The sequence below is a fragment of the Aethalodelphis obliquidens genome, unplaced genomic scaffold, assembly GCF_003676395.1.
Source record: "Aethalodelphis obliquidens isolate GAN/ISIS:26980383/991018 unplaced genomic scaffold, ASM367639v1 scaffold26, whole genome shotgun sequence".
Classification (NCBI taxonomy): Eukaryota; Metazoa; Chordata; class Mammalia; order Artiodactyla; family Delphinidae; genus Aethalodelphis; species Aethalodelphis obliquidens.
Window position 1 is genome coordinate 16,065,296 of NW_020837970.1, and position 24,890 is coordinate 16,090,185.

Consider the following 24,890-nt stretch of genomic DNA (forward strand, 5'->3'; position numbering starts at 1 on the left):
CCTGGTTCTAGGCAGAGGAGGCCTGGCTCCCTGACTCGCAGCTCTGGGGTGCAGGGATTGCCTTACCAGGCGAGGCTTTGGAGACTTTGTGGTGTGGGGTGCTTTGGAGGATGCTGTGGCGACACCCTGTGGCCTGATTTGGAATTGCACCTTGGTAGTGGGAGCCGTCCCCCGCCCCCCCACTCCGCCTCTGTGGCTGCTGGCCCTCTGCCTCTTATTCTTTGTTGCTGTCTCTCGTCTGTTCTGCTTTTTCTCCTTTTTCCCTCTGTAGACTCGGCTTTGCAGCTGGAGAGGCTGGTTCGTTTGCCCTTGGGGAAGTACTTTATCAGGCCGGGCGAAATGTCTCAAGTTGCAGGAAATCCATGGTTTGGGGGATGGCCCTCGTCAGCCAGAGCCAGCCTTCTTCCTGTGTAAGTGGCCGCAGAAAGAGCGTGCTTTAATAGCGAGTCTCTTTGCACTCAGAGGTGATAGGCGGTGGCAGTGCATGGGGAGGGAGGGAGTGGGCTTGCCGTGGTTGGACAGGGTCTGCCAGCGTGGACTGAGAAGGCCATCGAGATGGGCCCTGGTTCCTGGGGCAGCGGGAGTGTGTTCCGATTGCCTCCTGGGGCAGAGGGGTGTCTGTAAGGTAAGGACAGAGGCTGGGTAGTGGTCAGATGCCTGCTCTCCCTGCACGAGGGGAGAGGGTGGGAAGCCAGCCAGATGACCCTGGCTGTAAATCCTAGCTTTGCCTCTTATTAGCTCCTGTGATTTTAGGCAAATCACGCAGAACTCATCTGGTCCCTCCTGTTCCTGTTTTCTGGTACGACGTAGCTACAGGATGGGGATGGGGACAGGATGGCTCCTACAACACACGTTCTTTTTAAAAGCTGCCATTTCGTGCGTGTCTCTCTGTGCTGTGCACAGCTGTAAGCTCTTTGCGAGCATCATTTTATCAAACCCTTGCAACAATCCCTTGCAGGGATTCTGTTGTTGTCCCTATGTTACACATGAGGATTTTGGGGCACACAAGGGTTACATCACCTGCTGGATGACATGGTCACAAAGGGCGGGGACAGGATCAGACTCAGGGTGTCTGCCAGATTGTGACCCTGTGCAGCCTCACCAATCCCAGGGTTTGTGGTTCCTTCCAAGGCTGGGGCTCTGTTCTGGGGGACGGTGAATTGAGGTCCCTTATTTCTCCCCCTCCTTCTTGCACTTCTCTTCCATCTCTGCCCAGTGTCCACAGGGTCAGGAAAGAAGGAGGGACATGCCCATGGGCTGGAGCAAAGTTGGAGCTGATCTCTGGAGGTTATGGGGCTTCTCGGGGTCCACGGTGGCCGCCTCTTACCCAGAACAGGGATCCCCAGGCTGGGCTGCCCTGAGAGCTGGACGGCACACAGCAGCCTGGTGATGTCATGTCCTCAGACATGATTCTGAGCTGGACGCTGGGGATGGAGAGCTGAGCAGACCCAACTCTGCCCTCGAGGAGAGTTCCCTGACCACTCAGGAGGCAGATGTGGGTGTCTCTGCCATTTTCCACACCAAAGGATGTGGGCACAGTGGGGCTTGTAGTCAGGTGACTGCACTGGCTCGTAGGGGACATGAATAACCTGGAGGGGGAGATGGGCCTGGGCTGCAGGGGCAGCAGTCTATGTTTGGTGGAGAAGGGGCAGGCCAGTGGGCTGGGACAGGGTATCTGGGGAGCAGAGGTGAAGAGCAGTGGTGGGACATAGACTCCGTCCCCGCTGGAGAGTGCGATGAGGGGCAGAACTGTCGACGGGGGGCTGAGATGGCCCCAGCGCCTCCCTCATCTTACGGGCTGCACTAGAACAGCTACCCCACGAGCCTCGGCGCCCAGGCTCTGCACACCACCCTTGGGGGTCCTCTGGCCTCGCAGACCTGTGGGCACCAAGGGAGGATCCATCCCCCACAATACACTGTGCTGCTGAAGTGGTTACCAGCCCTGCCTCCCGGGCCAGCCTGGGCGTGTGAGCTCTCCGTCGCCCGAGCCCCAGTTCAGGGCTGTGGTTTCATGTGGAGCCTCTCTTTACCCCTCCCCTTCCAGTATCCAGCCTGCCATCTGTGCTGCCCGGCTCCGCACACCCTCAGCTGCTGCCCCCTCCTCAGGCTGGGCCCAAGCCAGCTGAGGCCCCATCGTGTTCCATCCAGGAGGAGCTGCCTGTCTTTGCCACAGTCAGCACCACTCATTTTAATGCTGGCTTCATCTGTCTTGGAACCGGAGGCAGGTGGGGGTGATGATGAAAGAGAGAAGGAAGGACCATGCTTATTCAGTTTCCCCAGCCCAGTATCCCTGTGTGTGGTATTAAATATTCCAGAAATCTCTTAAGTACTTAAACACCTAATTGTACCCAGGGCTTCTGCAGGGTAATCAGCTGGCGCCTCTGCCTAATTAAGCATCTCAACCTTCGCAGAGGTGCTCGCCCCAGGAGCCTCTCAGGATGCTGGGAGATGGTTGCCCCCTCCCCACCCACCCTGAGCTCTTTCCACGTCTGAGACTGAGCCGTTCCCATCAGGGTGGGAGAAGTGGAGAGCGCTGGGGGAGAAGCTGCTGGCCATAGGAGGAGCTTGTGCAAAAATGCTTGTCCTTCGTGGGTTACTCGCCCTTGGTTATTTTTAATGTGCATGTGTGTGTTATTTACTGAAACTCTTTTTTCATTCTCATTTCTCCCCCCTTTCCTTCCCTGATTTAGGTTTCTTGAGGTCCAGAAGCCCAGGCTCTGTAAGATGCTTCGTGTCCTGGCCTTCGCTTATCCCTACACCTGGGACTCCCTTCCCATCTTCTCCAGGGTAAGGGCCCGACTCCAACCCCTCTCTGCCTGTTGGAAGCATCAGGGAATCAATTGTGTCCTGAGCTCTGGGGGTCAGAGCGCTATCCTGGTCACAGTGGGACACACAAGAGTAGAGTCCCAGGTGCTCCTTTTTTTTTAAAAAAATAAGTTTATTTTATTTATTTATTTTTGGCTGCATTGGGTCTTCCTTGCTGCGCGTGGGCTTTCTCTAGCTGTGGTGAGCGGGGGCTACTCTTCATTGCAGTACGCGGGCTTCTCTTTGCAGTGGCTTCTCTTGTTGCAGAGCATGGGCTCTAGGCTCACGGGCTTCAGTAGTTGTGGCACACGGGCTTAGCAGTTGTAGCTAGCAGGCTCTAGAGTGCAGGCTCAGTAGTTGTGGCGCACGGGCTTAGTTGCTCTGCAGCACGTGGGATCTTCCTGGACCAGGGTTTGAACCCGTGTCCCCTGCATTGGCAGGCGGATTCTTAACCACTGTGCCACCAGGGAAGCCCCCCCCGCCCCCAGATGCTCCTTTAATGGCACTTGCAGACTAATTAAGAGATGGCATGAACACAGAGGCCCTGATGAACATAGGAGATGCACCAGTGGCCAGTGCTGACTGGGGGCCCAGGAGCAATCGCAGAGGGCTGGTCAGGGGAAGCAGCCTGGGGTTCAGTAGAGTGACCAGGAGAGTGGGCTCTGGAGGCAAATCTGTAATATTTACTCACTGCAAGACATTGGACGAGTTATCTTCCACCTCTGTGTCTTGATTTCCCTCATCTGTAAAATGGCCTGGTAATAACACCTCCTTTTGTCAGGCTGTGGGAGGATTATACGAGACAATGTGTAAAGTGCTAGCTGGTGGTGAGAGTCCAGTAAATGCAGTATTATATATTATCATCAATTAACATAGTAGTAATAGTGAAGGAAAATGTATGAATGAAGGTCTTAAAGGATAGATGGGAATTAGATGGAGAACACAAGGGAAGAGGGTGTAGGAGGAAAGGCAAGAAGGGGGAAAGTTCAAATCCCAGTCCCACTGTTCACTGGCTGTGTGACCCTAGGCAATGAACAGAAGCTCTCTGAGCCTTGGTTTCCTCATCTTTATTTTTGTTTAATTTTTTATAAATTTATTTTATTTATTTATTTTTGGCTGTGTTGGGTCTTCGTTGCTGCACGTGGGCTTTCTCTAGTTGCAGCGAGCCAGGGCTGCTCTTTGTTGTGGTGCGCAGGCTTCTTATCACAGTGGCTTCTCTTGCTGCAGAGCACGGGCTCTAGTCGCCCGGGCTTCAGTAGTTGTGGCACGCAGGCTCAGTAGTTGTGGCGCACGGGCTGAGTTGCTCCGCGGCATGTGGGATCTTCCCGGACCAGGGCTCGAACCCGTGTCCCATGCATCGGCAGGCGGACTCTTAACCACTGCACCACCAGGGAAGCCCTCCTCATCTTTAAATGAGGCTGACATCCTGTCCTTCACAGGGCGTAGAGGAGAATAATCAAATAAACAGAACTGATGGGCTCAGCAATGCCAAGCCCAGGCCCAGTGGTCTCAGAGGCAGCGTAAGGGTCTGCTGCCTGAGGCCAGGATGGCAGGGCCCAGGGATAAAGGAGAGGGGTCGAGCTGGCTTCATTAGCTGAGGCACTGAGCGTGTGCTCCTGCTGAGTTCATGTGGGCCTGGGGGGGACCCAGAGATGGGGATGCAGCCCATTTCCCCGAATCCTTCTTCGAGGACACAGACCACACACAGGAAACCAGAGCAAAGAACAAGCCGGTCCCACAAGGCCACCAAAGCATACAGCACAGGTGCTTGCTATGATGAGCGCTGGGTGCTCCTGGCACTGCACCAGCCAGTGGGCAGCGGGGGAGGGGAGGGCTTACCCTAAATGGCGATGTGGCTGAGCACACAGGTTCTGGAATCAGCCTGACTTCACTGTTAGTTAGTGGTTTGCAAGTCACCCTCCAGCCCAGTTGCCTCATCTGCAAAATGGGGAGAATAGTGTCTGCCTTGTGGTCATTGTTGAGGCTCTGATGAAGTGCTACCCGTAAAAGGCCCGGCCTAGTGCCCTCCGTAGTGGTGGCTGCCGCCGCTATTTATAACAATCGTACAAAAACCGTACTGAACTCCACACCAGGGTAATGTCCATAATTAATAGTTTGTGATGATTCAGAAGGCCTTCCAAGGCCTTAAAGCCTTAATTAGGAGCATCAATTCAGGGGATGTGCTGGTTAGAAGTGAGTTCAAGTGTGAATAGGCCATTTTTTATGATACTAACGTTTTAGCCCCAGGAAAAAAGTAGCGATAGATCTAACTGGATTTTTCTTTTCCTTTAATTTTGTCTTCACTTCTGTTGTTTTCCTTTTCTTCCTTCCTTTCTTTCTTTCCTTTTCCTTTTTTTTTTTTTTTTTTTTTGGAATTAAATAATCCAAAGGCTCTCATGAGCATGTGGGGGATTAAACTACAGTTGCCTTGGGTCTCAGTTGATCACACTCAGAACAGGAAGCTGCTCACACGGTCCCTGCGAATTCCCTTTCCAAGCCACAGAACTGGAGAGGGAATGGCCTTGGCCCACAGAGTCCACACATATGCGTGGGGATGTCTGCAGGCCTCCTCTCAAGACCTGACATAAGTTCCTTCCTTCCTTCCTTCCTCTCTCTCTTTTTAAAAATTTTTACTTTATAATGAATATAGTTGATTAACAATGTTGTGTTAGTTTCAGGTATACAACAAAGTGATTCAGTGAGACATATACATGTATCTATTCTTTTTCAAGTTCTTTTCCCGTTTAGGTTATTATAGAATATTGAGTTCCCTGTGCTATATAGTATGTCCTTGTTGGTTATCTATTTTAAGACCTGACGTTTCTTTAAATACCTGCAGCTATTCCTCTTCCCTGGGGAGAGTGCACAGAATGAAGCCACCTTGTACCATCAGAAGCACATGGCCGTGACCCTCCTGGCCTCTTTTCTCTACTCCGCGCATCTGCCGGAGCGCCTGGCTCCTGGACGCTTCGACTACATCGGTGAGTGCCTGGTGGCCCCGATGCCCCTTGCCCTCCTGTCCAGGGAGGGTTCCCAATCCCTGACACCAGTGCACATAGTTGCAAAGAGAGGCCAGGGCAGGGAGAGAAGCAATTCTTCAGGAAGTTCTCCAGGCACAGACCAAGGTTAGTGAAATTGTAAGGTGACAGAGGCCAGGATGTACATAGCCAGTGGACGACCAGGGAGGATAGCGGAGGATGGAGAGGAGGTGGATCTAGGATTCTAAAGCATTTCCAGCAGGTATGAGGACAGGAGAGTCCCATTATTACCTAGAATGTGAAATCCTGTTATTAAATGAACACGTAAGGCAGCCATAAAGAGGAAGAGGAAAGACAGGGTACAGCTGGCTCTGAGAGTACCAGCTGGCAGGGAGGGGGCTGTGCTGAGGAGAGGAAAGCGTCTTTGTCTCATTCAGGTGGGTACGATGGGGCCAGGAATTGTGGTAGAGCAGTGGTTCTCAGGTATGGCCCCTGGACCAGCAGTCTCAGCATCACCTGGGAACATGCAGATTCTCGGTTCCCAGCCCCCAGACATCCCGTGTCTCAGAAGCTGTGTGATTCTCCAGGTCAGCCTGAGCTCACTCAAGTTAGAGAAGCCATGTGGTGGAGAGGAGGTGTTGGAACCACAGGGGTTTGCACCTGCTGGCAGGGTTCCTTCCTCTCTGTCTAGGGAAGTGGGTGGCACTGCGGAACGTGTCTCCTCCACCCTGGCTCTGGGACTGGCTGGAGGAGGGACCCTTGGGCCACTTCTGGTGAGGCTGATGAGTCCTGGGATGAGACCTCCTTAGATAAGCTATCAATACCATGGGGATTCAGATCCTCACTCCCAGGTGGCGGGCAGGAACCTCGGTTCTCCCCAAGCCCATTTTGTCCGTGGGTTTCCATCTTCTGCCCAAGACACATGGCCAGATTTTTCTTTGTTTGCTCTGATTAGAGTTTCATCTCCTTTACTTCTTCTCTCCTGCCAGAAGGGATTACAATGAGCAAAATACTTAGAGGGCAGATTTCAAAAAAGGAGGGAGATGAGAGGGCCAGGGGATTGGAACCTGCCTAAGGAACCTGCCCAGCACGTCCACCGCCCCAGCTCCAGCCAGATGAAACAGAGGTGGTAGCGTACGAAGTCTGGGTGGGGGGGCCTTGTTTTGCAAGCTCTGGCTTCTTAATAACATTTTATTGACTCACCTCTATCCTGTCCTCTCGGGCCTAGAGCAGAAAGACACTCCAATGGGGGGAAATTGGCCAGATGGGCAGTTAGTAACAGATCTTTAACAAAGGGTTTGGAAAGTTCTCCGTCCCTAAATAACAGTCAGTCAGATGCTGGGCTCCCTCTCCAACGCCCACAGGAAGTTCCTCCCTATTCCTGCCAGGAGGGATTGTTGAAATCACTCTTCCTGCTGCAGGCACATTTCACATCTGTTCAGTGCTCGTGGCTCTTCTGTCTTTTGATCTCCTGCCCTAACAGAGACAGGTTTGTGCCTCAGTTGGTGAGCACAGCTGATCACCTCCTTCTGCTTGGCCCTGTGTCCTTAGAGTACATGGCTCTCGCTGGATAAGGAACCACTTCATTGCATCACACACAGATTTGGAAATTGGATACAGCCCAGTAGTATGGCTTGAGTGAGGCAGGGGGGGCCCCTCCAGACACACTTCCTCCCTGGGGGATGCAGTCTGGAGTGCTGGCAGCTCCCTGCCCTAAGGAACTCATTGGCCACCTACTCAACTCTCCTACATCCTCATTCCTGACTCTGTTCTTGTTCAGTTGGGCAGATGGCCAGGCTGGTCCTTTCTGTGGACACATTTATTGAATACTTACTCTGGGTTAAGTCCTGGGGGTACAACACTGAATTCTTTTTTTTTTTTTTTTTAACTGAAGGAGAATCTTTAACTCTTGTGTCGTACTAGCTAGGGCTGCCATAACAAAGAACCACAGACTGGGTGGCTGAAACAACAGCAATTTATTTTCCCATAATTCTGGAGGTTAGAAGTCTGAGATCAAGGGGACGGCAGGGTTGGTTTCTTCCAAGTCCTCTCTCCTTGGCTTGCCCATGGCCATCTCCATTTCTCTTCACATGGTCTCTCCTCTGTGTACGTGCATGTCTGCATCCTAATCTCCCCTTCTTAGAAGGACACCAATCAGAGTGGGTCCCACGCTAGTGACCTCATTTTAACTTAATTGTCTCTTAAAGACCTTATGTCCAAATATGATCACATTCTAAGGTACTGGGGGTTGGGACTCTCAACATATGAATTTGGGAGGGGGAGATACAACTCAGCCCATGAAACATGGTTTCTGCAGGCTGTCCCCCAAAGCAATCCCCAGCCCTGGGCAATGGACTCCTTTTCTCACCAATCACCAAGTCAGCACATCCCTGCTCACTCCAACCACCCTGCACTGGACTCCCACCCTCTGGGGATGCATACATGGTGACTGGGGTCCTGTAAGTTATCGGAGAGGAAGAGCCCCTGGTTGTGTCTGGGATTAAGCAGCAGTGGGGAGAGGAGCACCTCATAAGAGGCCAACAGAAAATTTGGCTGGCTTCTCCTTTGGGATTGAAGTCAGAATCTGAGCTGATCAGTGACAGCTCTCAAGAGGTAACCTTTGGCAGAACTTTTTCGTGTGAAAAACAGGACTGGTGGATAAGTTGTTTTAAAAATGGATTTGGTTTGCTCTGATGGCCCTTTTATTTTTCTCATATTACATTTTAAAAATAAATTTTTAAAGTACATATTATATATTACATAATACCCTAATTTCAAGTATATGATTCAATGATTTTTTAGTAAATTTACCACATTGTACAACCGTCACCATATAGGAGTTTTAGAACATTTTCATCACCCCAGTAAGATCCTCTGTGCCCATGTACTATTAATCCCAACTCCCACCCCTGCCTGAAGCAACCACTACTCTACTTTCTGTCTCTGTGGATTTCCCTTTTCTGGACATTTGATATAAATGGAATCATACAATTTATGGTCTCTGGTATCTGGCTTCTTTCACACCACATAGTGTTTTTAGCATACATGCCATAGCATGTATCAATCCGTTCCTATTTTATTGCTGATCTTGGTGGTCTTTTGTGTGTTTGCTATAGGTCATAGTCACCAGCTGTTTCATGTGTGTGTGATCCTAGCCACACACATGCAGATGGAAGCCATCCTTCTGGACAAGACTCTAAGGAGGGAATGGCTCCTGGCCCACTCCAGGCCCCTGTTGTTCTCTCAGATAGCCGGAGCCATACTTCTGTGCCTCATCTTCAGCCTCAGCAACATAATTTATTTCTCAGCTGCTCTGTATCGGATTCCTGAGCCAGAATTACATAAAAAAGAAACATAATTCAGACCATAAGCTTTTTGTGCCAAGTGTCAACATTAAGCTACAACTTCCTAACCACCATAAGCCAGTGTCAAGGTACCAGTTTATAGTGGCCTAAGATATTTATAATGGTTGGTGTCTTGGCATTTTTGAATGGATTCATGTCAATAAGGTATTGACATGGGGACATTTCTCTAGACGTGCATTGGTTCCGTATGTGTGGTTTTAAAAGGGGAACGTGGGTTCAAGTAAGTCCTTATTCAGGCAAATCATTAATATTTCATTTAGTTTTTAATTTATTTAAAGTGAGTTCTCCAATCCTATTTAAACAATTGGATTAAGCATACCTCCCTTGTAGCTCTACTATGAAATAGTTGGATTAAGCTTTACGACCCTTGTAGTATTACTCTTGCAGAATGCAACGTGCTTCATCTGATGAGTTTCATGTCACAAAGCCTCTCCCAGGAGCTCCCACAGTGGGAAGAGAATGAGCTGGAAAGGTCAGTAGGGGAACCTGAGAAAGAGTAAGTTGGGTCTGTGGGAGCCCTGGGGGCTGGGAAGGCAATTCCAGAATGAAGAAACCTGGCTTGGGGAGCGGTCTTCTTCCTTTCCCCACCTAGTGAAGGGAATGAACAGAAAGAGAGTCCTCTTTTCCTACAAGTACATTCTTTTTCACAATGCAAGGTTCCCACGTCATGATAGATTTGGATTTTCTTACAAGTCCACAGCCTGTGGCTAAGTGTTATGTGTTCTGTTTTGCTCTGTTTTCTTGTCACCAGTTTGATGCTGCCAAGTATTACGCAGCACAGGAAAAATGTGTTGCCCAGTGGGCATTGGCTGAGTCGATCCCAATTGGTTGTGCTTGTCTGTCACCTTTTAAGCCAATGACATCACGATATTTGGGGAGGTTATACATTTGATGTTGCTTCAGCATTTCATATATGCTGCTGGGTTTCGTGTTCACGTGCAGAGGATGCTAAAGACCTTGCCAAAGGGATGGAAACACTCGGTGAGCTTGTGACAGATGTAGATTCCCCAGGCAAATCAGGAGATGCTGCTTTACTGGTTTAAAATGTTGGTTTCCTGGAGACAATCTACACTGGAGAAAGTCCCCCAGGTGATTCTGAGTCAGGAGGGCCATGGGCCAAACTTGCAGAAATGCTGATGTCACAAACTCCAGAAGGTACTGAGCCTATCAGCTTTGTTTTGATTGGTCTACCTTTTAGCAACCCACCACCTAAGAATGTGTCCCCTGCTTTCTACTCTGTGGAGTATTACAAAACACTGAGTATTTTCTCACCTGTTGCATCACTAATTAAAGTTCACCGTTTCATGATGTTTCCGGAGAGTACAGAAATGCTGACACAAAACAGTTTTTAACAGAAGCCCATCACCCCCTGTTGTGCACTTGTCTGATGACTTAAGGGGCCATCCATCACAATGCGGGATCCTCTTTCGCTGACTCAGGAGCACCCCCATATCTTAGTGTACTGCCTCTGTGGAGCACCCCCATATCTTAGTATACTGCCTCTATGGTTTACTGGCACAGACACTCGAATGGCCTTATAAATAGATCATCGTCCAATCTTCTGAGGACAAGTAACAATTTCCATTGGATGCGAGTGGTCAAGAAATATGATTTCATTCATTTGATTATCTGTTTACTTCCTCTGGGGAAGGTAGACTGATAAAATTATATGGGCTGGTAAATTTGGGGTACATTCATTGCCAGCTACATGACAAAATTTGTTTTTTTGGCAAGAGGCTGACATTGTTAGTGGAATCTTACTCCAGCAGGGTCTGTGGGCTTCCGTTTCATGTTATTGTAACTTCAGTCTTATGGTGAACAAAGGTACAAAGTTTAAATACTCCATTCTAGTAGTGCCAAAGGCATGAAGGCTTTTAAATTCTCTTGTTTATAGAGAGTAAAATAAGGTTCTTCATTTAGCTCAGAAGTAGGTGAAAGATAACGGGTGACTAATTTGAAGGACTTTTAGATTATTTAATTTAATCTTTGGTTACGTTGCTTTTTCAGCGTGCCTAATGATGAAAATGAAATGTCAGATCTACAAAATAAGACCAGGTGTTTCATAACGTTTTTATAAGTTTGGTAAACTTAGTCCCATTGTATACTTTTGGACAGTGTTACAAACTGCTGTCTCCAAAGGCAGCGGGGGAGCGACGGGGCAGAGAATTCCTAAAGAGATGTATTTCTTCCCCCTCCTCCTTGAGAAACACTACTATAAAAATTTGCCAGTCATTTTTGTTGTGATGAAACTCAGATATGTTTGAATGAGGCCATTTTGTCAATTGCCCCAGAGTTTCATTTTCCTTTGCTCAGTTCTTAGAAAGGAATTCTCCCTCTTCTTTCTAAGGACATGAATTTGTCGTTGATTAGAATTAGAAGTGGGATGTTTAGAAGCCTTTTGAGTACAAAGTGATTTAAATATTTGGTCTGCTGCAATCTTTCTCAAAGTGTTTTTTGTGGAAGGAACTCAGCTCCCAGGAGATGTTCTGAGGAAGGTAGGGTGGGGAAGAATGATGCTGTTTTCGGATGCATTGGAGAAAACTTTCCTTTGGATCTGCTGTGTCCCACATTTGTTGTGGGCATGGTACCCTTTTTATATGAAACAGCTATTAACACTGTATAACAACACTTTATAACATATTGTTGAATGCCAGCCTCTGATTTTCCAGTCGACAATCCATTATGGATGAAAAGGCAGAGACCTATGTCCAAACTCAGAGATGTTCTTCCAACTTATACTAATGTCTGGTTTTCTTAAACTGTGTGGAAGAAAAAATAAAATAAAATGTATTTATTATAGGAAAGTCCTTCCGTTTCTTACTTGTCTTGGTTATATTTCACCTACCCCACTGCAAACATGTTCATTCATCATGAGAAATAGATTCCTGTACGTGTGTTTTGTTAAGTCATTCAGTGAACATTTATTTAGTGCTTGGTATATATAGAACAAACACCGTCCTAGGAGTTGGGGATACAGAAGAGAACAAAACCCAAACCATCCTTCCCTCATGGAGCTGATGTTCTACGTCAGTCAGTAGGACAAGAGATATAGATAAATTCAGGTAATGGTAAGTGCTTAGAAAATAAGCCTGGGACTTCCCTAGTGGTGCAGTGATTTAGAATCCGCCTGCCAATGCAGGGGACACGGGTTCGAGCCCTGGTCCGGGAAGATCCCACATGCCGTGGAGCAACTAAACCCACGCGCCACAACTGCCGAGCCTGCGCTCTAGAGCCCACGAGCCACACCTACTGAAGCCCGCACACCTAGAGCCTGTGCTCCGCAACAAAAGAAGCCCACGCACCGCAACGAAGAGTAGCCCCCGCTGGCTGCAACAGAGAAAGCCGCGTGCAGCAACAAGGAACCAACACAGCCAAAAATAAATAAATAAATAAATTTATAAAAAAAGAAAAGAAAAGAAGCCTGGTGAGGGACTAGGGAGGGGTGGGGTGGGGCAGCTGAGATAGGATGGGCACTCTGATAAACTGGTATTTGAGGAGAGACTTGATGGGTGAAGGAGCCAGCACGTGGGGGAGAGTATTTCAGGTCCAGGTAGCTGTAAGTGCAAAGGCCCTAAGGCCAGTAAGCGTTTGTCTTATTGGAAGGATAGAAATCAGGCCACTCATTCCTGAAATGTATAGCTCCAGAAGACATCGGCATGACTCAGAGAATTATGAAATTTCTCCTGAATGTTCCTCCCGGGAGATTGCCCAAGGGGTTTTCCTATGGCCCCTTGGTATTTGTATGAATTCTTCAACTCTGTAATAAACGTACTTCAGCAAATGGTTGTCACACACATTCTCTCCGTGTTGAGAAACCGGTTTCTAAAACTGGCTTACATGTTGTCTCCTCCAGAGCATGGAACCGCGAGCCTCAAAGAAAATTTAATCTAGCCTTTAAAAAATGTGTGTGATGATGTAAAATGCACATGCGCAGGGCGCAGATGCACAGATGAAGACTCACGGAGGGTGCTGGGGGTGGGCGTGGTCCTGGAGTTTTGAATTTTTCTCAGAAGCCCCAGGTGATTTTTAATACCATAAGCGAGTTTAAGAAGCACTGATATAGTCCAACCATTCTCTCTCTCTCTCTCTTTTTTTTTTTGGACATAATTTCATAGTTAGAGAAGTGTTGCTAAGTAGTACAAAGAATTCCCAGGTACTTTTCACCCTTCCCCTTTTCGATATTTATATTACTCTCTAACAGTGAGAAACTTGGTTCCCATTATCCACAATGTATTTACTTATTTGCTCAATCCTGGAATGTACAGAATGTCCTTTCAGAACTACTAATCCATGTCTTCAAAAAGGCCAAGTAATTAGAATTCAATATATGTTTCAAGTTTTTTTTGTCTTGAGCCTGAGGGCATATACTTAGTCTAAATAGTCTAAATACCTTGGGTAAGTGATAGCTCCCCTTCTGTGTATGTTATTCATTTGAAGTTCTGTTCAGATCTTTTGTGGTTTTTTGTATCAACTGTACACCCTCCCCCAAGCTTGTTGATTTTACTGATTTGTTGTTGTTGCTTGAGCATGTAAGGCATTAACATCCAATCATTCATTTTACAGATGGCCTGGGGAGAGAGTCACATGGCCTGGGGATGTGAGATTATGTTGCCAAAGCCACTGAAGCCTTGGGTGTGCTGAGTGTGTTGGATGCTCACAGGCATCCTGTCTCCAGCTTACCACCTTTCCTCAAACACTCTGGGCTTTGGTAATTTCTGGTGCTTGCTGGTTATTAGGTTCTCACAGCTGGATGTGTTTAGCTGGGAGATTGGGTTAATTATGGTTTCAAATCTCTGTAGTATCAACCCCTCTTCAGTGATTTGCATAAGATCCTCCCAGTACAGTTTCTTATAAAGTTAAACTTACGATGACCGCAAGACCAGCAATCCCACCCAAGAGAAATGAAAATATCTATGTCTACATAGATAACTTTACGCAAATAATTATACCAGTTTCATTCATCATCGCCAAAAAGTGGAAACGGCTTAAATGTTCATCAACTAGTGAATGGGTAGATTGTCATACAATGGAATACTAATCAGCAAAGAAAAGGGAAAAAATTGACAGGTGCAAAACTTGGATAGAATCTCAAAAGCATTATGCTGAGTTAAAAAAGAGACATTCTGGAAAAGACAGAAATCTAAGGAAAGAAATCAGAAAAGTGGTTGCCAAGGGCTGGGGATAGGGGAAGGTGATCGCGAAGGGTCAGCACAAGGAATTTTCAGTGTGATGGGAATATTATACATTTGATTATAGCAGTGGTTACAGGATGGTGTATGTTTGTCAAATATATACATGGGACAAATAAAAAGGGTGAATTTTATTGCACGTAAATTATACCGCAATAAACCTGATCTTTAAAAAAGTCTCCCAGTTGTACTCTCTACCCTTCTTCTACCCTCACCCTGGTCTGGATCTCTAATTCTAGGGGAAAATGCAAATCTTTTACCAGCTGTGGGGAGTGCTTGACCATTTTTGAACAGAGAAAATGATATAATGGATTGGCATTAAAAATTAAGTCAGTGAGCTTTAATAAGGATATAGATGAGTGAGGAACAAGAAACTGGCCAAAAGAAAAGCTGGGGGTGGTGTATTGTAACTGGGCCCTCCATTGGGGTGTTCTGCGAAGGGATGGGTTCATTCATTCCTTCAAACATGTATGGAACGTCTTCATTGCTGGGCACAGGGGGTGCAACAGCGCCATCTATTGAGGATGTGGGGATAAGCTGGTAGAGGAGACTAATAAGCAGCGATTGAAAATTGGGATGCGAGCTCCGAAGCAAATCAACAGGTGCAGTGACTGGAGGAGTGCAGCGCACTGTGGATAGAGAACAGGGGTCCAGCATCCAGAGCAGGGTCGTTGGCAGAAGATCTGCTGAGAACTGAGGGTAAGGAGGCATTGTCAGAGGAAGGGAGGAAGGAGAGCTTAACAGCAGAGGGAATGGTGTGTGAGCCCAGTGTGTTCAGGGCACTGAAGGTCATCATGGCTGGGGGGATGCAAGGGGAAATGATAGGTGATGAGCTTGGAGAGGAAGAGCCCCAGGGCCTGTTGAGGGTCTCCAGCAATGGGAACTACTGTAGTATTACAAGCAGGGGAATGATATGATCAGATCTGTGATTTAGTGGTGAGCTGGTTGCAAAATGGAACCAGGATTGGAAGATGGCAGCAGGGAAGCCTGTTAGGATGATACTGTTGCAGTCATCCAGACAAGAGATGGTAGTGGCCGAGGAGACAGAGAGGAGGGGTTTGAAAGTTATTTAGTTGGTAGAATTGTCAGGATTTGGTGACTGAACGTTGGAACAGAAGGAGAGGCAGAATGCAGAGATGGTACCTTGTGGTGGGTGGATAGATGGTGATGCCATCCACTGAGGGAGAATAGGTTCAGGGGAAGAGATCAGGATGTGTTAGGTGTGAGGTGCCTGTGGGGCAGCCAGGTGGAGAATTCAGTAGGCTGTTGGACATATGACTCTGGAGCTCAGAAGAGCAAATGTGAGGTCATAGGAATGGTTGGGAGTGCCTGCAGAGAGGGCACAGCTAGTGACCACCAGGTGAAAACCCTAAGCCACAGTATTTAAGGGAGAAAAAAGAACTCACAGATGAGGCTGAGAAAGAGGGGTTAGAAAGCTAGGAGGTAAAACAAAGGCACAGGAAGAGAGGAATGGAAAATTTTTTTAGTGTGTTAAGAGGTCAAGTAAGATAAGGGTGGGGAAGGATCAAATAGATTTAGCATCCGTGAGGTGGTGTTCTTGGTGAGAAGAGTTCCAGTGGAAAGACTGAGGCCAAAGCCAGGCTGCAGTGTAATTAAGAGGTAAGTGGCCAGCAGCCCAGCCCAATTCCTAAATAATACAGACCTCTCATTTGACAACAAATAAAGTTCTAATGGTTCAAAGACTTAAACATAAAAAACAAAGCAATAAAAACACTAGGAAAAATAAAAGATTTAAAAAATTTATCTTAGAGCGGGGAAGACTTTTTTCTAGTATGGCACAAAACAGAAGCCCCAAAAGAAAAGGCTGATAAATTTGGCTACCTTAAGTTTTTTCTTAAGCTGTCACAAAACAACATAAACTAATTAAAATAAAAACCAAGTAATGAACTATACAAATCTTTGAACTCAGATTTTGGATGAGGACCAATTTTCTTAATATGTGAAGAGCTTTTACAAATCAATAAGAAAAACCCAATAGAATAAGAAGGCAAAGGATATGAACGTAGTTCTCAAAGAAGGAAACACAAATGGCTATTGAACACAGGCACAGACACCCAACCTCATTCATCATAAGAGAAGAGAAATTTAAACTGGTGACTTTTTTTCATCTATTAGATCAACAGTCACAGAAAAGTTTGGTAACACTTTGCTATCTGAGAATTGTGGAGAAACAGGTGGTCTCATACATGGCTGGTGGGATTGTGCCTTTGGACAACCTTTATGGAGGACAATTTGGCAATACCTGTGAAATATTACATACACATATACTCTTTAACACAGCCATTCTGTGTAAAATGATGAATTTCCAAGTTTATTCACTGTATGTTTGTAACAGCAGAGATTGGAACCATCTTTATGTGGAACATTATGGGCCGAGGATATTAATTATGTGTATCCTTACTGGTGTCTGGTCCTATAGGAAGTTGAGGAGATGGGACTACAGTTCCATGAGAGCACAGATGTAGATGCCTATTTGATAGTCATTGGTTTAGGCGCAAAGGTCGAAGTGAGATAGAATCAGTTCATCTTAGAAAAGACTGGTTCTGGAAAGAGCTGGAGGTTTTAGAGAGGGAGATCCCAGGAAGGTTGAGGAAGAGACAGAAAGGAAGCCAAGGTGTTGTGATGCTCTGGAAGCCAGAGAGGGAGTCTGAGACTCTGCGCAGGGTACAGCCCAAGGATAGGACACTCCTGGGCCGGAACGACACTGCTGACTTATGAATCAACCCTGGATTTGCCCTTCCACTGGACTTCTTGTGCTGTGGGAGAAGAAACTCTCAGTGTCCTCCTCAGAAAATTCAAGGGGTTGTATTTTCTAATATTTGAGCTCCGCTTCCCCCTCCAGCCCTGAAGCCCAGACACGCAGACAGCCTTTGACCTTTCTGCGTCGGTCGCCTAGGAGACGAGCGCCTCTCCGGGAGACGCAGGCGCTTCCTGAGGCCACGCCCCTTTCCCGCAGGCGGGCGCTGATTGGCCCGTTTGAAATGCGCCGGGCGCGAGCTCACCTGGTCCCGGAGCTGCTTCTCCAGGCTTTTCTGAGCGCCACGCCTGAGCTGCCGAGCGCCGGTGCCCCCGGCCGGTCCCTGCGGCCCGCCGTCCTCGCCAGCCCGCCCGACCGAGTCCGGCGTCCCGCTTGCACGTCTGGGCAGCGCGGAGCCTGCTGCCATGAAGCCAGCGTGAGTACCGGGCCGCGGAGCCGGGGCCGGCGTCTCCTGCCGCCGCGGCCGGCGTCTCCTGCCGCCGCAGTAGGCCTCGGGACACGCCGTCGGTACCGAGCCTCGCGTCTCCCGGGCCGCGGCCCCCAAAGTGGGAGGGAGCCCCCGTCAGGACCGCCCAGGGGGGGCCGGGCGCGGAGAGCCCGTTTGCGTCGACCCCGTCCGGCTCCCCGCCGCCCGGAGTCGGGCGCCCGGCTCGCCGCCCTCGCTTCACTCGGCCAGGAAATGTCGGCCCCAAGTTGGGAGGAGGGGGAAGTTTGGGCGGCAACCCCAGTTCGGGTTAGCCAGGTCGCCCTCCACCTGGCTCCGGGACCGCCGCCTCAACCCTTTCTTAAGTTTCCCTTTCCATCCCCGGCCGCCCGCACCCACGGGTTGCATTTTGCGGAGTTAGTGCGGGCCGGGGGTCGTCTCATGGGTGCGCCGAGTGTTGTGTCCTGGAGTTGGGGTTGGGTAGGTGGTCTCAGCCCCCGGAGAGCCCCGGCGTCCGAGCGCACTGCGTGATTTTCTTAGCCTAGCGCGGTAGCCTGAGGGCCGCGACCACCCCCGGGTGAAGGCCAGTTACTTTGCTCTGTTCTTGGGTCTCAGACAGCCCCGCCGCCAACACAAAAGCCGACGCCCACATTCCTCACGGAGTCGGTGACGTTTGCAGCTCAGCCTAATTCCTTGACTGCTGCTGGGTAACGAAATACTTGTGCAAAGAAGAGGGCTGCCTTTATAATTAGCACCATCACGTAGCTAGTCGTTTGCAAAGGCAACTTGTTTTCTTAAGAGGCTAAAGTCGAAATCGTTGGGGAAAAATGTTGAGTTTAAGTAAACCTACCGTAATATTTTGCACTTAAAACACGACTTTGCTTGTTTCATCTGGGAAGGGGTTGAAGAAGTATTTTAATAACCTAAAATCCAAGCCAGTAATTTCACTTAGTGTTAAATGTTTTTCTAGTCTATAGATAAATGGGGGAAAGGGGAGAGTGGCATGCTAGAGAAATGGTGAATAAAGCAAAATATCTTTTTCTACTGTCCCTACTTAAGAGAGCACGAAATTGCAGTTTGGGGACCACATTTTGAGGACAAAGGATGATAGTTTTGAGAATTCAGTAATCCCTTGTTGCTTGAAAGTAAAGACAAATCTTGATGAAAGAATGGATTCCTCCATCTGCATTTTTATAATTTATTGAAGTTAATCACTTGTCAGTCTGCCTTGGCAGTGGGCTGTTGGCACGGCGTGTGTGCTTATGTACCTACGTAAATGACTTTCGAGATAAGTGTGGTCAACTATCTGTAGATTTTTCAAATTTGTAGTGTCTGTAAAATTGTTGCTCAAGAGAATAAGCTATTTTACATACAGAACTATAAATAGATATTAAAAAACAGAATCCAACTAGGTAAATTTTAAAGATCTTACCGGCTTTTTTCAATGATTCATGAATCAGGCAGCATCCTATCTAGCACACAGAAAGGTGCTCCTAAGAGCTGTACAAAATGGAAGTTTTTTTATAGGCAGAGGGGGATGGAACAAGGGAATTATACTAGCAATGAGTGGATTGTCTGTGGCAAGGTGAACATCATTTAGTGGATGGCGGGGGTCTATCAGGCAGATTACCTCACTAGCGCTGACCAGGTGATTCCAGATTGACTGGTTTAAGATTCTATTGGGAGAGGTTGGAACTATAAGTTAGGTAAGAAGACTCAGTTTGGTGATGTGGGGCTTAGCACAGGTGACCCCATTTGGGGCCTGTTATCTCTTTTTTAGTAGCAAAAATGTCTCCTAAGCCAAATTTTAATTACTTTTGGGTTATCCATGCCACAAACACTCTTCTACTGAGGAAATTTATTCTTATTCATGTTATTTGGGATATAGTGTTGTGGAACTGCTAAAGAATAATTTTATAAACCCTAGGAAGGTCATCTCTGTATGAATTACAGGTGAAGTTTTTATATGTTAGTGTTGAACTGAAATGTTTTTGTATCTATGACCAGGAGAACTAAGACACCCAAGAAACCACCAGTGAAAAAAGGATCCCAAACGAGTCTTAAAGACCCCGTTGGGGTAAGCTCTCCCTGTGAATTTGTGTGTGTCTTCTTTCTTCAGTCCTTTTATGTCTTATGCTTATGCTTGGAAGGGATGGAGACGTGGAAGTGGAGTCAAAGAGCATTTAGCTGAAAGGATGATACTAATTTACTTAGGCTGGTTCCAGCTTTGAAACTTTGTTTCTATGTAGGATACATTAGCCCAGTAAAATGAAGTGTTTGGTTTTCAGTTGCATACTTCCTATAACTAATTATATTTGAAAAGTTAGATAATGAAAAAATATTCTTCAACTATCTTGGAGAATTCTTCATGCAGGCTTGGGAACTTGCTTTTAAAAGCAAATGGCAAATAAAAGAAAGGTGGTTTGCTCTGGGGTTTTTAAATCTTCCCTTCATCGGCACTGGAATGTATCTCTTGATTTGAGTTGTGGGAACCAGATGCTTTGCATATAGTGCTGAACAGTTTTTCCCCAACCCTATCACTGATTAAGAAGACCATATTTCGGGCTTCCCTGGTGGCACAGTGGTTAAGAATCCGCCTGCCAATGCAGGGGACACGGGTTCGAGCCCCAGTCTGGGAAGATCCCACATGATGCGGAGCAACTAAGCCTGTGTGGCACAACTACTGAAGCCCGCACACCTAGAGCCCATGCTCGGCAACAAGAGAAGCCACTGCAGTGAGAAGCCCGTGCACCACAATGAAGAGTAGCCCCTGCTTGCTGCAACTAGAGAAAGCCTGCGCCGCAGCCAAAAATTAAATAAATAAAATTAAATTTAAAAAAAAGACCATATTTCAGATCGCGCACCTTAGTGTATTAAGTGTTAAGCTGGCAAGTTTGACATCCAATTCCAGACAATCCTAACAGCTTTTCAAATAATTCTCATTGTTTTGATATCATGTGCATTTAAAATTCATATCTAAAATATCTGTTTGCATTCGACAGTTAGCAAATTGGGTAGCAGGGTAGCAGATCTTGGCTTTCAACTTAAGTATATATACTTAAGTTTAGAGACCAAGTGTTTGAATGAATGAATGAATGAATGAATGAAAAGTCAGGTAAAACGTCAACCTTTGTTCTTTAAGCACTTTCGTGTATTTTCAGGTGTACTGCAGGGTACGCCCACTGAGCCTCCCAGAGCAAGAGTGTTGCATAGAGGTGATCAGTAATACAACAGTTCAACTTCATCCTCCTGAGGGTTATAGGCTCAACCGAAATGGAGACTATAAGGAGGTAGTTCCTATTGGAAGCAGCTGTTTTTAATTGATAGGTTCTTTCCTAAATGACTTTTCCATGTTTTCCATTTAACAACATTCATGTGTTTCCACTTTATTGAAAGACTTATTTACTTCACTCTAACCACCATATCAAAAGTGTCTTTAATTTCTGGGCTGTACAGACACACCTTTGGTATACTGGAGTTAGAATATTGCTTTTAGATGATTAATTTCTTGTAATGGATAATTATTGCTTTTTAGAGCATATATTAGGAATGGTTTAATGTGGAATGATATCTGATTGTGCTAGGCAGTTACATGTATATATATAGTTTCATGTGTGGGATTGAAATAACATTTAGTAGGCATTGTATATTTGATGGTTTTTGTTTTTGGTTTTTTTTGCGGTACGCGGGCCTCTCACTGTTGTGCCCTCTCCTGTTGCGGAGCACAGGCTCCGGACGCGCAGGCTCAGGGGCCATGGCTCCTGGGCCCAGCCGCTCCGTGGCATGTGGGATCTTCGCGGACCGGGGCACGAACCCGCGTCCCCTGCCTTGGCAGGCGGACTCTCAAACCGCTGCGCCACCAGGGAAGCCCCGGCATTGTATACTTGTATCGCTCTCTTATGAAGTGTTTTTATTTTTAGTAAAATGTTAAAGAGAGTTCAGTTCAGTTCGACAAACATGTGCTAAGCTGGAGCATAGAAGGAGACTTTAAAAACTGAGTAAGACACGGTGCTTGCCTTTATGGAGCTTACAACTTAGTTGGGAGCACAGATGCTAAGCAAGTGACCCTCATTGGTAAGACAGAGGTGTGTTTAAAGAAATGGACTCTGGGAATGCAGAAAAAAGTATTAATTCAGGGTGTCATCTCTTTCAAGCTGCCTTCACTCTTTCGTGTACGCTACTCGAGGGAGATTGCTAGTCAAAAGCCCACCAGTGGCCTCTTTGCTGCTAGATGTGATGGACACCTCTTTGTCTTCATTATGATCTATTTCTCAGCAGCACTGTCCTGTCTTCCGCTCCAATTCTCCATGTTCTGTCTTTCACTGGCCACTGTCTGCAGGCTTCGCCTCCTTTTCCAACCTCTAAATACCAGGTTGGGCTATACCCAGGGCTCTCTTCCCTATCTATACTTTTCCATGGCTTTACATGTTGATGATATGGTAATAATTTTGGAATTTTTATCTCCAGACTAAATCTTTTCTCTAACTCTCAACTTGAACGTCCACTGCTTGGATGTCACACAGGCATGTCCAAAAGAACTCTTTTGAGTTTTTTCCCCTCTAGATCACTTCCTCCCTTGTTTTTTCTTGTCAATAAATAGCACCTCCACCATCTATTTGCTCAAACCAGACACCCTGTCCCTACCTTTCTCTTGTCCCCCCTCATATCCCATTCATTAGTAGATCCTTTCAGTTCTGCTCCAGTGTGTATCTGGAAACTGTCCTTTCAGTTCTATCTCCACTGCCACTACCCTCGTCTGAGGCCTGTTATTAATTACGGAGACAAGTGCTTCTCAAACTGTGGTGAAGAAGCAGCTTTTTTATTTTCAGTGCGTGGTGACTGATACTTTTGTGCAGCTTTGCCACAAGAAACTGTTAGACAACTGTTAGGCAAAGTTAGACAGCAGAGGACTGGTTTATAATCTGTTCAGAGATAAGCCCCACTGATCACATGCTGGGATGTCGCAGCTGTGTGAAATGGCTACAGAGGTTCTAAGCATTTACCCTCCATATCTGTAATTACCTCCCCCTGGACTGGAGACAGACAGCTCTCAGAGGGGCATTGGCCTGCCTGCTGACCACACTTTGAGTAACATTAACAAGATTATGCTGAAGCCAGCTGGACCACCTGCTTCCACTCTGAATCTTCTCTAATCCATTGCCACAGAGCAGCCAGTCATCTTTTAAAGCAGAAATCAGACCTCACATTTTCCTTTTTCTTTTTTTAACTGAAGTACCATTAATTTATAATGCTGTATTAGCTTCTGGTATACAGCAAAGTGATTCAGTTATACATATATGTATATATTCTTTTTCATATTCTTTTCCATTATGGTTTACTACAAGATATTGAATACACTTGCCTGTGTTATACAGTAGGATGTTGTTTATCTATTTTATGTATAGCAGTTTGTATCTGCTAATCCCAATCCTAATTTATGCCCCCCTTTCCGGTCACCATTTTCCTGTTTAAAACCTTCTAAGGAATAAAGTTTTTAAATGGGCACAATCCTGCTTAATCTTCCTGCTATCTCTCTCTCCACCTCACCTCTTAGTACTCATACAATCCTAAATTGCTTCGATAAGCCAGAATCTTGCCTCAGGGCTTTTCCCTTAGCTCTTAGCGGGATGGCTCCTCATCCTTAGGTTTTAGCTTAAATCGGTTCCTCCGAGAGTGTGTCCAGATTACCCCCATAAGCAGTAGCACCCCTCCCACTTCTCTCGTGGTCTGTACTCTCTATACTTCCTTGACAGCACTTACCCCAACCTATAGATTTATTTACTTGTTTATTGTCTCTCCCCTGATGTAATATACACGTCTAGGGGATATGTACCTTATCTGTCCTGTTTGCCAAATACTCAGTAGTTACGGATTAAGCATGAAGGAATGGTCTGGGAAGGCTTCATGGAGGAGTAGGCCTTTGAGAATGTAAAATAGTTGAGAACTGACTTATTGAATTTTACTTCTTTATTAGAGTTAATTTCATGTATGTGTAAATAGTACTAAAAGTTTGGTGGGGATTAACAGTTCTCAGTGCTTTTTGACAGAAGGCAACACTGGAAAATGGAAGAAGTGTTGGAATGGAAATGGCTTTGACACTAATTAGCTTCATGAGCTTGGGCAAGTTCCTTCTTGCCTCAGTTTTCTTCACCTGGAAGAGGGTGGGGATTGTTCATGAGGACTTGGAGGTCGTTGACCTGTCAGCACTAACCTGTATGTATCTTTTCAGTTCTAAGATTCTTTGTTCTTTCTGTGAACTCTAAAGCTGTTTTGCAGGATTGGAATAAAAACTTCTACAAAGGTGAGAGTTAGCTTAGCTGAAGAAGGTGTGTGATCTTTAACAGGTTATAAAATGAGCCATAATAATGGATAGTACCTACATCAGAGGTTGTAAAAATGATGATTCACTAATATGCTAAGGCAGTGCTTAGGACATGGTTAGTGTTAAGTGCAAGTTGTTGTTGTTATGATGGTGATGATGTATTTGAGTCCTAATCTATACGTGTCTCCTTTTGGGGGACAAAACTGCTAATTTTAAAAACATAAGGGTCATAATATTGAATTTAAGATAAAACGTTATAAAACAGGGAAAAGGGACAACGTGACAAAGGCTATAATCCATAATAAATTCTAGTGAATACTCATGTACCAGATAATAGCATTGACATTCATGGAGCAAAAATTGCAAGAAATTCAGGAAGCCTACAGGAACAATTGCAATGTCTACAAACTAATAAAGCTAGAAAATAACAAAAATAGGAAGAATAGAACTCCAGTCCCTGGATAATTAGGGCATTTTAATTTACCTTGAAATATATACCCTAGTCCCCAGTCTTATTTTCCGAGTAGGAGTTTGGTAATATTTCTGATAATATAGATATGCTTTATAATAATAGTCATATTTTGAAAGATTTGATAATTGAAGCATTATTTCTTTTTTAAAGGTCACAGTTTATTTAAAATTTATTTCATAGAAGAAATCAGATGAGGGACTTCTCTGGTGATCCAGTGGTTGAGACTCCATGCTTCCACTCCAGTGCACCGGGGTTATATCCCTGGTCAGGGAACTAGTATCCTGCATGCCTTGTGGCACAGCCAAGAACAAACAAACAAAACTCAGATGAGATTATATTGACAGTTATTTTCTAGTTTAAAAAAAGCAGTACAGGGCTTCCCTGGTGGCGCAGTGGTTGAGGGTCAGCCTGCCGATGCAGGGGACACGGGTTCGTGCCCCGGTCCGGGAAGATCCCACATGCCGCGGAGCGGCTGGGCCCGTGAGCCATGGCCGCTGAGCCTGCGCGTCCGGAGCCTGTGTTCCGCAACGGGAGATGCCACAACAGTGAGAGGCCC

At 46.4% G+C, this 24,890-nt stretch overlaps 2 protein-coding genes across 17 annotated transcripts in view; both read left to right on the plus strand.

Moving 5' to 3' along the window:
* Positions 1-14,214, plus strand: part of PAQR5 (progestin and adipoQ receptor family member 5) — a 90,029-nt gene extending 75,815 nt beyond the window's left edge. For 5 of the 9 annotated variants that reach the window (XM_027123470.1, XM_027123460.1, XM_027123461.1 and 2 more), the window contains 4 exons: positions 272-410; positions 2,691-2,787; positions 5,645-5,786; positions 8,900-9,147. In XM_027123470.1, coding sequence (XP_026979271.1) covers positions 272-410; positions 2,691-2,787; positions 5,645-5,786; positions 8,900-9,141 — 620 coding nt within the window. In that variant the 3' untranslated portion in view covers positions 9,142-9,147. Of the gene's footprint in view, positions 1-271; positions 411-2,690; positions 2,788-5,644; positions 5,787-8,100; positions 9,148-9,535; positions 9,965-13,711 lie in introns of those variants that run through there. The other 4 variants (XM_027123466.1, XM_027123467.1, XM_027123469.1 and 1 more) reach the window with 4 other exon arrangements.
* Positions 14,215-14,236: 22 nt separating this feature from the next.
* The window catches only part of KIF23 (kinesin family member 23), a 33,569-nt gene continuing 22,915 nt past the window's right edge, over positions 14,237-24,890 (plus strand). For 6 of the 8 annotated variants that reach the window (XM_027123453.1, XM_027123452.1, XM_027123456.1 and 3 more), the window contains exons 1-3: positions 17,413-17,531; positions 19,548-19,617; positions 20,702-20,830. In XM_027123453.1, the coding sequence (XP_026979254.1) occupies positions 17,521-17,531; positions 19,548-19,617; positions 20,702-20,830 (210 nt within the window). In that variant the 5' untranslated portion in view covers positions 17,413-17,520. Of the gene's footprint in view, positions 17,532-19,547; positions 19,618-20,701; positions 20,831-24,890 lie in introns of all 8 variants that reach the window. The other 2 variants (XM_027123455.1, XM_027123454.1) reach the window with 2 other exon arrangements.